The sequence below is a fragment of the Acomys russatus genome, chromosome 3 (genome assembly GCF_903995435.1).
Source record: "Acomys russatus chromosome 3, mAcoRus1.1, whole genome shotgun sequence".
In the NCBI taxonomy this organism is placed as follows: domain Eukaryota; kingdom Metazoa; phylum Chordata; class Mammalia; order Rodentia; family Muridae; genus Acomys; species Acomys russatus.
The window spans coordinates 61834469-61847163 of record NC_067139.1 but is presented as its reverse complement, the minus strand read 5'-3'; the positions used below and the strand labels follow the sequence as shown (position 1 = coordinate 61847163).

The window sequence follows — 12695 nt, the reverse complement described above, 5'->3', positions numbered from 1 at the left end:
CAGAAGAGGAAATGACAATATCCTTTAGATTTCAACTCCACAGCACCTAATGGAGGAGGAGGGTAGGTGAGTAATACCATCAGCAAAGAAAGGGAGGGGATTGAGATAAATAAGTTGCATTCCTTTTAATGAAGACGCTTTTTAACTAAAGTATACTGCTGTCTTCAATTATTAAACAGGCAGACAGCATCCCCATTTTCTTTATTGATTGTTGGCTGTTCAAGCAGGGAGCTTGCTCTCTGAGCTCTGCCAGGTCCGGGGGGGTCAGTTCCCATCTGGAAAGAAAGACAAATGCATCTGTGTTTGAAGGCCTTATGTGTAGCCAAGGGCGATCGAGTGCTGCTGAGCGCTCCAGTTTCCAGGACCAGGTCTTACATGAATTTCATTTCCTGTGGCAAACAGTCTTTGCCAGAGCAGCTAGGTCAGGTCTGGAGCCCAGGTTTCACCGACTCTGTATTTGAACAGTGTTCCTTTAGTAGGGATTTGCTGTCAGTCATCTGGGAGCCGGAGCGCTAGGACACTAAATGGGAACTTCGCAGTGGCTACCACTGCTCACAGTGGCTACACAGCTCTTAGGTCTGTCGGCCCCACGCCCTTCCTCTTTCAGAAAAAAAGTTACTTTGCAGCAAAAAAAATAAAAACAAACAAACAAACAAACAAATAAAAAAGATTCAGGCATGGTAGCACATGCCTTTAATCCCAGCATTCAGGAGGCAGAGGCAGGCAGATTGCTGTGAGTTCGAGGTCACAAAGTGAGTCTAGGACAGCCAAGGTTACACAGAGAGACCCTGTCTCAAAACAAACAAACAAACAAACAAACAAACAAGCAGCTTGGAAGTGAAGAGATTTGATACATGTTTCTACTCCAGCAGTTTTACACCTGATACACTTTTATTTATTGACACTCAAGAGTCAATCTTGAGAGATTGCATTAAGTTTATTGTTGTCATTGTTTTGGGTTGTTTTTGTCTTTATAGGGTCTCACTATATAGACCAGGCTGTCCTCAAACTCACAGAGATCCATTTGCCTCTGGCCAGCCCCTGCCCCCAACTACTGGAATTAAAGGTGTGTTCCTCCAGACTTTGTCCTGCCCTCATATTTATATTAAGTACCAGAGAAGCACAGGTAGGGTAAAACTTATGCACAAATATGCAAAATGTAGCCACCTGCAGACATTTTCCCAGTGATCCTGTTGCTGTGTGGCAGTGGGTATTTGACCGTCAGAGCGTCAATTTCTTTCTCTGTAAAGGGAGGCTAGAACTGATTAAAACTATGCCTTTGTAGGAGAAGTCCCAGAGAGTGAAGCCACGGCCCTCATCTCAGAGGAAAGGATTTCCTTCAGTCTTCATGTCTCGAGTTCTTCTACCACCAGCATACTGAACATCAGAAACACCTACAATGATGTGGACAGCCGTCTGATCGCCAAGGAGGTACAGCTTCTTACACCCCTCATTCTTCCCCAGGGCCAATGCCACTGCATGGCTTTCTTCAACTTCTAGGGTGTCAGCTCACCGGTGCTTGCTTATTTGTGGATGGATAGATACATGCAAGCCACACTTCTCCCTTCATTTGCCCAGACACAGATTGCTTCCCCACCAGGACTAACCCTTTTCTGTAGAGCTGCATAGAGAGGACTGGAGAGATGGCTCAGTGGTTAAAAGCACTGGCTGCTCTTCCAAAGGACCAAGGTTCAGTTCCCAGCATCCATATGGTGGCTCACAACTGCCTTTATCCCCAGTTCCAGGGGATATGGCGCCCTCTTCTGCCCTCCACAGGCACTAGGCACACATATCGTGCACATACATACATGTAGGCAAAACACACATGCACCCAAAGTAAAAAGAAAAGGAAAAAAAAATTGCATAGAGAGGAATATGTATGCTCTTCCGGGTGAAGAACTTGGAATACTTTCAATATCTTGATTTTGGAAACTTGAGGACTGATCTCTGCTTTGGACACTACTGCTCTGCGAACTCTGAAGAGTGGCTGGGTGGCTGTAGCTTTGCTTTTAAAGTGAGCCCACAGAACAACGCGCAAATGAATGTGCAAAGAAAGATGCTAGGCAGCTCACCATTTCCTACTTCAAGCATATATAGTCTCTTTTGAGTTCAGTGCTGACAGATGTTGCCTGGTTTGTTAGTGTTCTCTTCACTCTCACGGACAGAGGGCCCCAGGGATCAGAACTGAGGCCTGGCATACAGCCAAATGGTCTGTATGTGGTCCTGCATGTCCTGATGAGGAAGACGGAATCCCTCTCCTCCTGGGCATCTGGAATAAGTAGTAGAAGCTGGGCCTCGGAGAGCCTGGACCGAGAAGGTCTCAGTGGTAGTGGTTCATAGTTGATGTAATTGGGTTTTTCCTGCCCCATGACCTCCTCTTTGTGAGCAGGTAGGGTATGCAGAATATGTGTTTACAGCTGGCTTGGCTGACTCCTTTGCAGCTGTACCACAGTTGGGGAGTGGGGTGGGGATCCCATATTTTTAGCTTCAGCTCCTAACATTGCCTCATCCAGTAATTGACACATGTAGAACGCCAGCCTTAGGCCTCGGGGTGTCTGTCTTCTAGGGGCTCCTGAGCAGCATTCCCAGGGTTTTTGTTGCACTGATTGTCGTCATTTCCTCTAGATGAATGTTTCTTCCCGTGACAATGCCACACCTGTGTTCTTGCTGAGAAACTGTGCTGGACACCTCTCAGGGTCACTTCGAACTCTGGGTGCTGTTGCGGTGGGCCAGCTAGGTAGGTCAAGCACCAGACTGGATTTTGCTTTGGGGAAGAGGGCTTCTGTGTCCTTAGACCTCTGAGGGTGAGAGAAAAGATGGATTGTACTGGGGGGTCTTGTGAGAAGGACCAGAGTTGAGACCAAGCCCAGCTAGAGAGTGGCCAAAGGGTACAGCTCAGCCAGCTTGCTGCTTCTGCCTGATGAGCTCAGTCGCTGACCACATGGAACCACAGCAGCTTAGCTCTGGAGCACAGTGAAACAACAGACAGGCTGCCAGGACGTCTGCAGCTCCAGCTTTTCTTCCCAGCCTATCTCAGTGTATGGGCCCCCTCTGGCCATGCATGGACAGAGACACAGGCAGCTGCCAGAGGTTGCTGCATTGCAGTATTGCTGTGACATACTGATGACATGTCCTCTTTGGCTCCATTAGGGGTGAGGGTGTTCCATTCCAGCCCAGCAGCTAGCAGCCTGGACTACATTGGAGGGCCTGCCATCCTCCTGGGCCTCATCTCCCTGGCAACAGATGACCACACTATGTACGCGGCTATGAAAGTTCTGCACTCTGTTCTGACTAGCAATGCTATGTGTGACTACCTGATGCGGCACATCAGCGGGTACCAGGTAATCGCATCCTCTGGGCTGACCCTGCAGCTTCCTAAAGAGGTGTCACCCCCTAGGAGGAGCTTTTCTTGCCCAGGTAGCATTGCTTCAGGTCAGGAGTGACTTCTGGAAAAGAGTATTCCAGCAAGCCTTGCGTCCCTCATGGAGGCTGCTCAGTGATCTACTGACAGAAGTGCTGCCGATTACAAGACCATAGCAGAGTAGAGTCTGGTGACAGCCAGCTTCAAGCAGCTCTGTCTGGGCCAGCTTGCTCACCTGTCTGCTACTGAAACATTCTCCATGACTCTAGAATCATTTAGGATTGCCTCACTCTGCCTCCCTCACAGGGGCTGAGAGTTCAGCTTATAGACCCAGACTGCTTTGAAATCCTGCCTCTTCTCCTTTAACCTTTAAAGGAATTGTTTACATCTGCCCCAGTTTCCCCATCCATAAGATCTGGGTTTTCACCCCTCCCATCTCTTGCCTTGCAGTGAGGATTAAATGATTCCATACAAAGTGAAGGGCTCAGATTAAGCCTGACCAGGAATCAGAGCTCAGCTCTCCTGTGTAACACAGGACTGCAAGCAGATGTGTAGATAGGGACGGTTGTGTGTATTGAGATATGAGGAGAACTTAGAAGGGCGCCCACTTGCAAAAGTTGCTGCAGACAAGGTCACGTCTGTCTGCAACTGATAAAAATGACACCAGATCTTGTCATCCAGCAACTTCCTGCCTGGATGGGTGGTGTCTTTGAGAGGAACCACGGAGAGAGGAGTGGGGTTTAGGTTTTATTTGGGGAAAGAATCAAATGGTATGTGTTGAAAAAAAAAAGACCAGAGCAGGGTGAGAAGATGGTACACATTTGCTGATTATTCGCAAAGCTTTTAGAGGGCATGTTGGAAGAGCAAGAGGAGTGTCTCAGGGAAACTGGGACAGAAAGAATGGACTTTGTCATAACCAGGAGTAGGACCCTGTATTGTCTACACTGTCGTCTGAGTCCTGAAGGGATGGGTGATGGCTCAGATGCCAGCAGGTGGCCAGGTAGCCTTGGTCTTATGTCACCAAGACCATGAGGACCCAAAGCTTTCTGGGAAGCACCGTCTCAGCTCTGAGATGCATGTACAGAAACAAGTGTCCTGTCCGGGTGCCAATGTCTCCATACTGAAGTAGAAGCTGCACACTGCTTTACCTTTTGGCATGTTACAATGACACAGCAGCGGGGCTGCAGCCTGAGGAGAGGCTGCGTTGTCTGTGTGTGGTGGCTTCCTGACACTGCTGCTGCCCTGGAGAGGACGTGGTGATGGATGTATAGCTCCAGTAAGAGATGAGGGAAGGCATGGAGAGATGCGGGGTGAGAACCAGGGGGTTCCTAGGAGAGGTCACGCCTCAGAAGCTCAGTAAGACAGAAGCAGGAAGGGAAGGTGCCACAGAAATTGGTGCGGGTATGTCTTGTGAGGATGGAGAATGAAGGACGACAGTTCCAGGAGAGCAAGGGGTGTTGGGCCGAGAGCACACAGCCATGAGTTCCACTGTGCATCTCATCTTTCCAGATCTTAGCCTTTCTCCTGAGGAAGAAGACTTCCTTCCTAAACCACCGCATTTTCCAGTTGATCCTCTCGGTGGCTGGCACTGCGGAGCTGGGTTTCAGACCATCTGCTGTCACTAACACGTGTGTCTTCCAGCATGTGCTCTGCAATTTTGAGGTAAACTGGAGACTGGCACCTAGGCCTCCGGGAGTATGTACGAGAGAGTAAAACACAATAAAAATGTTTGGGGTTTTACCTTCTTTCATAGTCATATTGATAGTAGGTAGGAAAAATCGCAATAGTTTTGGAGCTCCAAGGCCAGGGTTTGCAGTTTACCACTGCTGTCTCTGACACGTATGGTCTTGAGATGTATCTTTATCACCCTGATCCCCTTACTCTTCTGAGACAGAGTCTTGGTATGTAGCCCAGGCTGGCTTTGAATCCATGATCTTCCTGCCTCAGGCCATCCAGTGCTGGGATTCCAAGCACAGGTCACTATATCCAGATCCATTATGTGTATTTGTGAACCTGAGACCATTTCTTCTTTGAAAGCTCTCAGAGGGATTAAGTCTGATAGTGTCTTGAAAAGGAGTTTAAAGCGATGAAGCACCGTCTATGTTATAAGTAAGGATTCGAGATCATATTCCGATCCTTTTGGATGGCGCTTGGCTGTTCCCAGTGTTCTTCTAAAGAATGACTTAAGAGGTGCAGATGGGGACACTGAGGACAAATGGAAGGATCAACAGATCTCTGGATGCACCAGCTCATCCCAAATGTAGTAGCATTCACTGAGTGCCCAAAGCACCCAGATTCTGACCATATCCAGGAGATGCCATGATGTCCAAGACCCAGGCCCCCTTCACTGCCACAAGGACCAAGAGGACACTTTGCTATGCCCCCTCCAGTGCCACAGAGAGGCAGATATAGGTGTTCTGAGGAGTGGAGGCCAGTTATACTTAGGGACTAGAAGTCTGTTTTCAGAGTTCAGCAGGAAAGGGCCTTGTCCAACGCTCCAGCATGTGAGCATCGCTGGGAGAGATGGAGGGTGAAGGTGCTCTTGATTGGAATTCAGACTCACAGTGAGGCACTAGGTGGGCAGGATGTTTGAGAATCCCTTTAGAGATGTGCTTTATGCTCGATAAGTACCAGGGTACTCATCTCAGACTCCACAGACCCTAGTACACCCACGCATTGGTCTTAACCCACATCTGTTCTGTCTTCCAGCTCTGGACGAACACTGCAGACAACCTGGAGCTTGCTCTCTTTTCCCATCTCCTGGAGATCCTTCAGTCACCAAGGTTGGCTAGATTTCAGTAGCCCTGGGGTTCGAACTAATGTCTTCAAACAAAAAACAAGGGCTAAAGGGACGGGACAACCAGTGGTATCATCTGCTGCTTCCTAGAGTGCTCGCTCCTCACTTACCTCGGAGGGACAACAGGACAGCTTTTTCTCCTCTGACAGACCTGGACTTTGGGGATTGGTGTTAGGGAAGCAGAGGTCTTTAGCTTCAAGGCCTAGCCCCAGATTAGGTGAATTTGGGCTCAGCAAGTGTTGAGAATAGCCTACATAAGAAATAGATTCTCTAGACCCCTAAGTTGCTTTCTGTTCATTGTTTCTCTAATTGACCTCTCTGAGTGACTTTGATCAGGTCGCTTGGAGTTGCCAATGGCATAAATAAATCACCCAAATTTTAAGGAAGGAGGAATGTAGGGAGGGGGAGGGATGCAAGAAGAGGGGCTGTAGGAATGTTGCCAAGGAGTTCATTAGTGTGTGTAAGTGAAGGGCATAGATCCTCAAGGATGCTGGGGTACCACATGAGTACCTCACTCTGCCTTGCTGTGCTTGGACAGGCATTCTTATGTGACAGCCAGGTGGCTTTGGGACACCTCTTTGGATCTTTGTCTCAGCTGGGTACCTTCCATGGGCTTTACTCCATAGACCTAGGATAGGCCTTACTGGGCCACTGTGGTCCCATGGCCAGGCCAAGAGGACAGCTTTGCCTCTCCAGAGGTGGGAACTTTTAGTAAGGACTTATTCCAAATACATAAGGGCTGTGAAAGGAGGCAGCAAAGGTATGGCCACCCTCTTGCCTGCTATCCTAGTCATAGGTAATGCCTTCCTTGTTTTAAATGTGTTTGTAGCTAGGTTTTCATTCAGGCTCTTATTGACTACCCGCCTAGGTGACCCGGCTTTGGATGGAAGATCTTGGGTCTTTCTTGTCACATAGTTCTGTGCTCTGCGACCACCTTGTGTCTGTCCCATTAGTGTACGGGGTGTAGAGCTTTGCAGTACTGAACATGCTAATGCCAACAAGAAAGTTTCAAAGAAACAACCCCACCAATATCCACCTACCCTTCCTCTGCCAGTCTCTACTTTCTGTGCCTGTTGTCTAAGCAACAGACATTACCCTTGTGGCTCTTGTCTTTGGAGGAGTAGAACTTACTGGAAATGACATTGTGATTATCCTGAGGAGGGGTGTGGGTACTTGCATTCCATCTCTCTCCTCTGCCTCTCCACCGAATGCTCATCCACTTTGTGGTTTGGGGTGGGCAGGAAGATCACACCAGCAGACGGGCTCTGCAGCCTCCTGCTGCTTTTGCCGTTTGTTGGGAAGTGCTCTTGGGTCACACGCGTGTCTGCTGTCTTTATTCTGGGTTTTCTGAGGCCAGCATTAGTTCTCCCTGAGGCTCAGAATTCAAGTCAATAATTGGGTTTGTCGTTAAAGGCGGTTTCCGGGGATTGGATGGGACAAGCAGCGCATGCTCCAATAGCTCTGACACTTGGCAGACATGTACCTGATGGGTGTCTGATGGCATCTTGACAAGTTGCCAAGAGAACATTGGTGTCAGAGAGCCATGGAACAAGCCTAGCTTGGAAAACCTTTTTAGCAGAAACACAATGAATTTAGTTCATTCCAGTAAAAGCTTTTACTGCCTCTCTCCTGGGCTCATCAGGGAAGGACCCAGAAATGCTGAAATAGCCCACCAGGCACAGCTGGTACCCAAGCTCATATTCCTCTTCAATGAGCCAAGCCTGGCCTTGCCCAAGGTCTCCACCATCATTGCCATCCTGGGCTGTCAGCTGAAGGGCCACTTTAACATCCAGGATTTACTCAGGTACTTCAACAAGCTCCCCAGGCGGGTGGGGTGGTCAGAAGATCCCAGAACTAATTTACAAGGGAATATGCCTACTCTCCCTGCCCCCAACCCCATGCTTTGGTGAAATGTATGAGCAGGGCTGAGCATTAGGACAAGAGAGGATTTGCTTGATTCGGGGTAGAAGATGGCAAAATTCCCAGCCTTTAGTACTTGGACACCTGACCCATGGCTAAGAACTCAAGAGCATCCACTCTCCCAGCCACCCGTAGCAGCAGTAGCCCCTTCTGTACCTCCTGCCAATTTCCCTCAGGTGGTCAGCCAGTTCCACATCCCACCCTTTCTTCTTTATTCCTATCTGCAAAATTGACCTGGAAGAACCAGAGTTAATGTTCTTGATCAATTTTGATAGACTTAGAAGTCTCTAGAAACACCGTGCTGATCACGGCAAAAATCCCATTTTCCCTCAGGCTTTCACTAGAAGCCCCACTTGAGTGGATCATGTAGAAAACACTTAACACAAACCCAAAGGGTACAACTACAACCACTGCCTAAGCGTGCCCTTCTCATCCTGCTACACACAGGGTCGCGCTGTTTGTCATATATACCCTCAAGCCTTCATCAGTGAACGAGAGAGAGATCTGCCTGGACAGAACCCAGGACCCCTCCATACCTGGTGAGAGCTGCCTCTTCAGACGTCAGATCAGAGAATCAAGATGGCCCTCAAGGCACCCAAAGCACATATTGGGAACCACTTTGTCTGGAAAGGAGCTGTCAGTGGTGGGGGGAAGGTGAAGGGAGACACCCACAGCTATGATAGCCAAATGGTGGCTGAGGAATCAACATTTAACAATTCAGGTTACATGGTACATCAAACTGTATATTCCTGCTTCACAGCCTGCAGTGGTTTCCAAGGCGCACAGGATAGGCACCCTTTATATTGCTAGCCCCCACCCCCATTCCTGGTTGAATCCTCACTACAGCCCCCCCCCCCCCCGCCTCAGTGTCCCAGTGAACCTCAACTGAAGTAACAGATTTGCATAGCTTCCGCTGATGCTATGGACCTGTTTGTCTCTCCAGGAATGCCAACCTGCCTACCCCACCCCCCACCTTCTCTGATAGAGTAATATTTCCAACCCCACTAGGCTTTATTTCTTTTCATAATGTACAGTTTGCAGTGTGCTTTTGAGCCACTCTCTTACCCATGCATAGCAGCTGCCCTGTCTTGCTCAGCCTCCCTTTGCTCAGAGGGCAAAGGGCAACAACTATAACCACGTTGTCCTGGGCCTTTTGGATCTGTGCTGCCCAAGATGGGACCATTTAAATGTAAAATTTAATGAATTGGAAGCTGGAGGGATGGCTCAGTTGATAAAGTACTTGTCACCCAAGCACAGGACTGAGCTTGAGTCTCCAACATCTATATGAGAAGCCAGGCACATCAGCCTGTGTCTATAACCCTAGTGTGGGGGAGGCAGAAGCAGTTAGTCTGTAGGTTACCTGATCAACTGCTCTAGCAGAATCACTGGGATCTGAATTTAGTGAAAGAATAATGTGGAGAGCAATAGCCATTATGATGCTGACCTCTATCCCCTACACACATGTGCACACATACACACAACCATGCTCCTTCACCTACATGTTACACATAACAGTACAACAAATTTTAAATAGTTCATGTTATAATTTTGGATCTTCACATTGGCCACATTCTAAGTGGTTGGTCACCACATGAAGCTAGTGGTCACTGCATGGGGCAGGGTGGAACTAAAACAGTCTCGCCGTCACAGAATGCTCTCTGGAGCAGGATGCTTTGATTTACCTCTTCTTCGGCCACACCCCCAAAATGGAAAAATCACTATTCCTGCCTCTCAGATGACAGAACTAAAAAGGCCAATTAGATTAGGACCTTGATGAGAGATGGAGCCAGAATCAAATAGAGAGGAATGTGACCTGTCTTCACCAACCTTCTGCTATGGGGTGTGTGGTCCATGAGTTGGCCACAAAACAGCAGCCAGAGACGTGGATGGACAATGGGTCATGATGGATATAGTTGCTCAGGCTTTCTTCTCACATGCACTTCATACTGGAACTTTTACCCCTGCTGCCTTATTTTTTCTGAGACAGGGTCTTTCTATGTAGCTCTGATTGGTCTGGAACTCCCTGTGTAGACCAGGCTGGCCATGAACTCACAGAGATTGCTTGCCTCTGCTTTCTGAGTGCTGGCACTAAAGATGGGCCTCGCCGTGCCTGCTGTCAGTTTCCAGTGTAAATCTCTGTTAAACATTGGTAGTGTTTTCTTTAGAGTTTCTCTGATGCATGAAAAGTCAGACTGCTTCTCATCAAAAGATATTTTGACCTTATCATTTTAAAGATTTCCCCCAAAAGTAAACACTAAAGTTATCCCTGAGTATAGAGAAACATAGCAACATGTTCTGAAGCTCTTTTTAAGTGTTGCACAGAAGTCTAGAATTCAATGCCAAGATTTTGAGCCCTATGTGTGGCCAATTCCTGAGTAAACTACGTATTTGATGTATACAGTTGCTTGCTGTAGCAAACATTATGACTCTTTACATCCGTTTTCTCTCAAATATGAATTTCTTTCTTTCTTTTTTTTTTTTTTTTTTTTTTTTTTTTCCCTTTTCTGTAGCTGGAAGCCAAACATCTGGAAAGGCAATCTGGCTTCGAAACCAGTTGCTGGAGATGCTCTTGGGCGTAATATCTTCCCCACAACTTCATCTGTCCTCTGAGTGAGTAGAGCGGGAAGCGTGAGTTGGCTCGGGGATGCCTCACACAGGGTGGGGTTTTAAAACCTTTTCTTAATGAAAAGCTTAGCATCCCCAAGTCTGCTGGCTGCAGTGTGCCCTGCACTAGTCAGAGTGAGTGCAAGATTCTCTCCACCCAATAAACCAGACCTTGCCCTGAGATATGTCCTGATGCAGATGTTTAATGGGCACGGAGAACGAGAAACAGATTTGGGATCATTTCAGTAGATTCCTTTTGTCACCACCGAATCCTGTAATGGCTATTGTTTTGGCAGTTGTGACAACTGCTGCCTTTGATGTCTTGTGCTTGGCAGAAAGCAGAACGGAGCAATGGCTAGCCTAAACAACATCTATCATGGAGAAGGCTTGCCAAATTCTGCTGCTGCTCATTTTGCACTCTAGCTAGTTCTTCCAACTTAGATAAAAAGAACTATCTGCCTTCAATTAACTTTCAGAGAAATGTTTAATCACAAAGCAATTACATTCCTTTTCCTGTCGCCTGCCTGAGACTCTGCAGTTATTCACGTAACAACTACTTGTTGAGCACTGACTGTCTACCCTGTTCCTGGCTTACAAGATGAAGCCCTGAGCCAGGAATCCCACGGCTTTGCTCTCTCCTTGAGTTTATGAGACAGGATGTAGGTGTGTTTGGTGATGTGGTAGAGAGGTAACCACAGTGAAGAGACTGCAGTTAGTGGCTAACGACTCCCCAACTGGGGCTGGAGAGGTGACTTGGTGGGTAAAGCACTTGCTTTGTGAGCATAGGGACCTGAGTTTGGATCTTCGGCACTCACGTAAAAGTTGGGTGTGTGGGTCTATCTGTAACTTCAGTGTTGGGGAGGGTGGTGGAAGCGGATAGATTTCAGGAGGTCACTGGTCAGTTAGTCTAGCTGAACTGTGAACTCCAGGTTCAGGTTCAGTGAGAGACCCTGTTACCAAAAATAAGCTGACGAATGACAGAGGAGGACACCTGGTGTTGACATCTAACTTGCACACATGTGTGTACACATATAAATACACCACACACACATACAATGTTCTCTCTCTCTCTCTTTCTCACAACACATACACACACACACACACACACACACACACACACACACACACACACACACAAACCCCACTCTACCAGCCTATAAGTCTTTACATTCCTAGAATCAAAACAAACTGGAAGACGCCTTAGAGGTGAGCGAGCCCTTCCTCTTTCTATCTCTTTGGAAGAGACTTGATCTAGTGTGGTTCTCACACATCTGAACTCTGAAACCTCAACCTAGGACTGGAGTTTAACTCCCTACCTAAGGCTCCAAGGAGGTTCGACAAGTTTTATATACATCTTTCTAGTACTCAGTGTGAGACTGAAAATGGTAGTTTTCATGGAGGGCTGGGTTGAAGATAAAATGAGTTGACAGATGACTCTTGAGAAGGGAGACTAGGATAGCATGAAAATTGTATAGGCTAATTCTCATCACTATTATTGCCACCACCATCTCCATCACCATCACCATTGCTTTCACCATCACGACTGTCATTGTTGTCATCGTTACAGTTCCCACCATTCCATCATCACCACCATCACCTATAGTACCATCACCTCCATCACTATCATCCATATCTTCATTGAGTGAAATGGCAGAGCACATTAAGCATCCTGTCAAAGCCATTCAGCTGATAAGCACCAAAGACAGCACCAAAAGAGAGGCAGTGTCTTCACTTCTAGTCTGGTGTTAGCTCATTCCAGCCACCAGCAGCCATCCCCTCAGCATGCCTTAGTGTGGCAGCTGTTGCTGGGAACCTGCCTTGCTCAGACGGCTCTCTCTATGACTCTCCAATGGCTGGGGCTCTTACCCTCTCCGTCAGTCATCCTTTCTAGACAGGCTTCTGCCCTCCCTGCCCTCCAGTTCTCTCCAGCAAATCTAAACTCAGCACTTTAAGTTCATGTTTGAGAGTGACAGTTCACCACAGCTAACCATTGGACACTTTCAACTAGATTAG

At 47.7% G+C, this 12695-nt stretch overlaps 1 protein-coding gene across 1 annotated transcript in view; it reads left to right on the top strand.

Moving 5' to 3' along the window:
* Window positions 1-12695, top strand: part of Wdfy4 (WDFY family member 4) — a 238370-nt gene that overhangs the window by 83585 nt on the left and 142090 nt on the right. Inside the window, exons 20-27 of the mRNA XM_051141818.1 lie at window positions 1286-1431; window positions 2626-2737; window positions 3151-3341; window positions 4871-5023; window positions 6071-6144; window positions 7801-7962; window positions 8526-8617; window positions 10589-10688. Of these exons, the coding sequence (XP_050997775.1) occupies window positions 1286-1431; window positions 2626-2737; window positions 3151-3341; window positions 4871-5023; window positions 6071-6144; window positions 7801-7962; window positions 8526-8617; window positions 10589-10688 (1030 nt within the window). The remainder of the gene's footprint in view (window positions 1-1285; window positions 1432-2625; window positions 2738-3150; window positions 3342-4870; window positions 5024-6070; window positions 6145-7800; window positions 7963-8525; window positions 8618-10588; window positions 10689-12695) is intronic.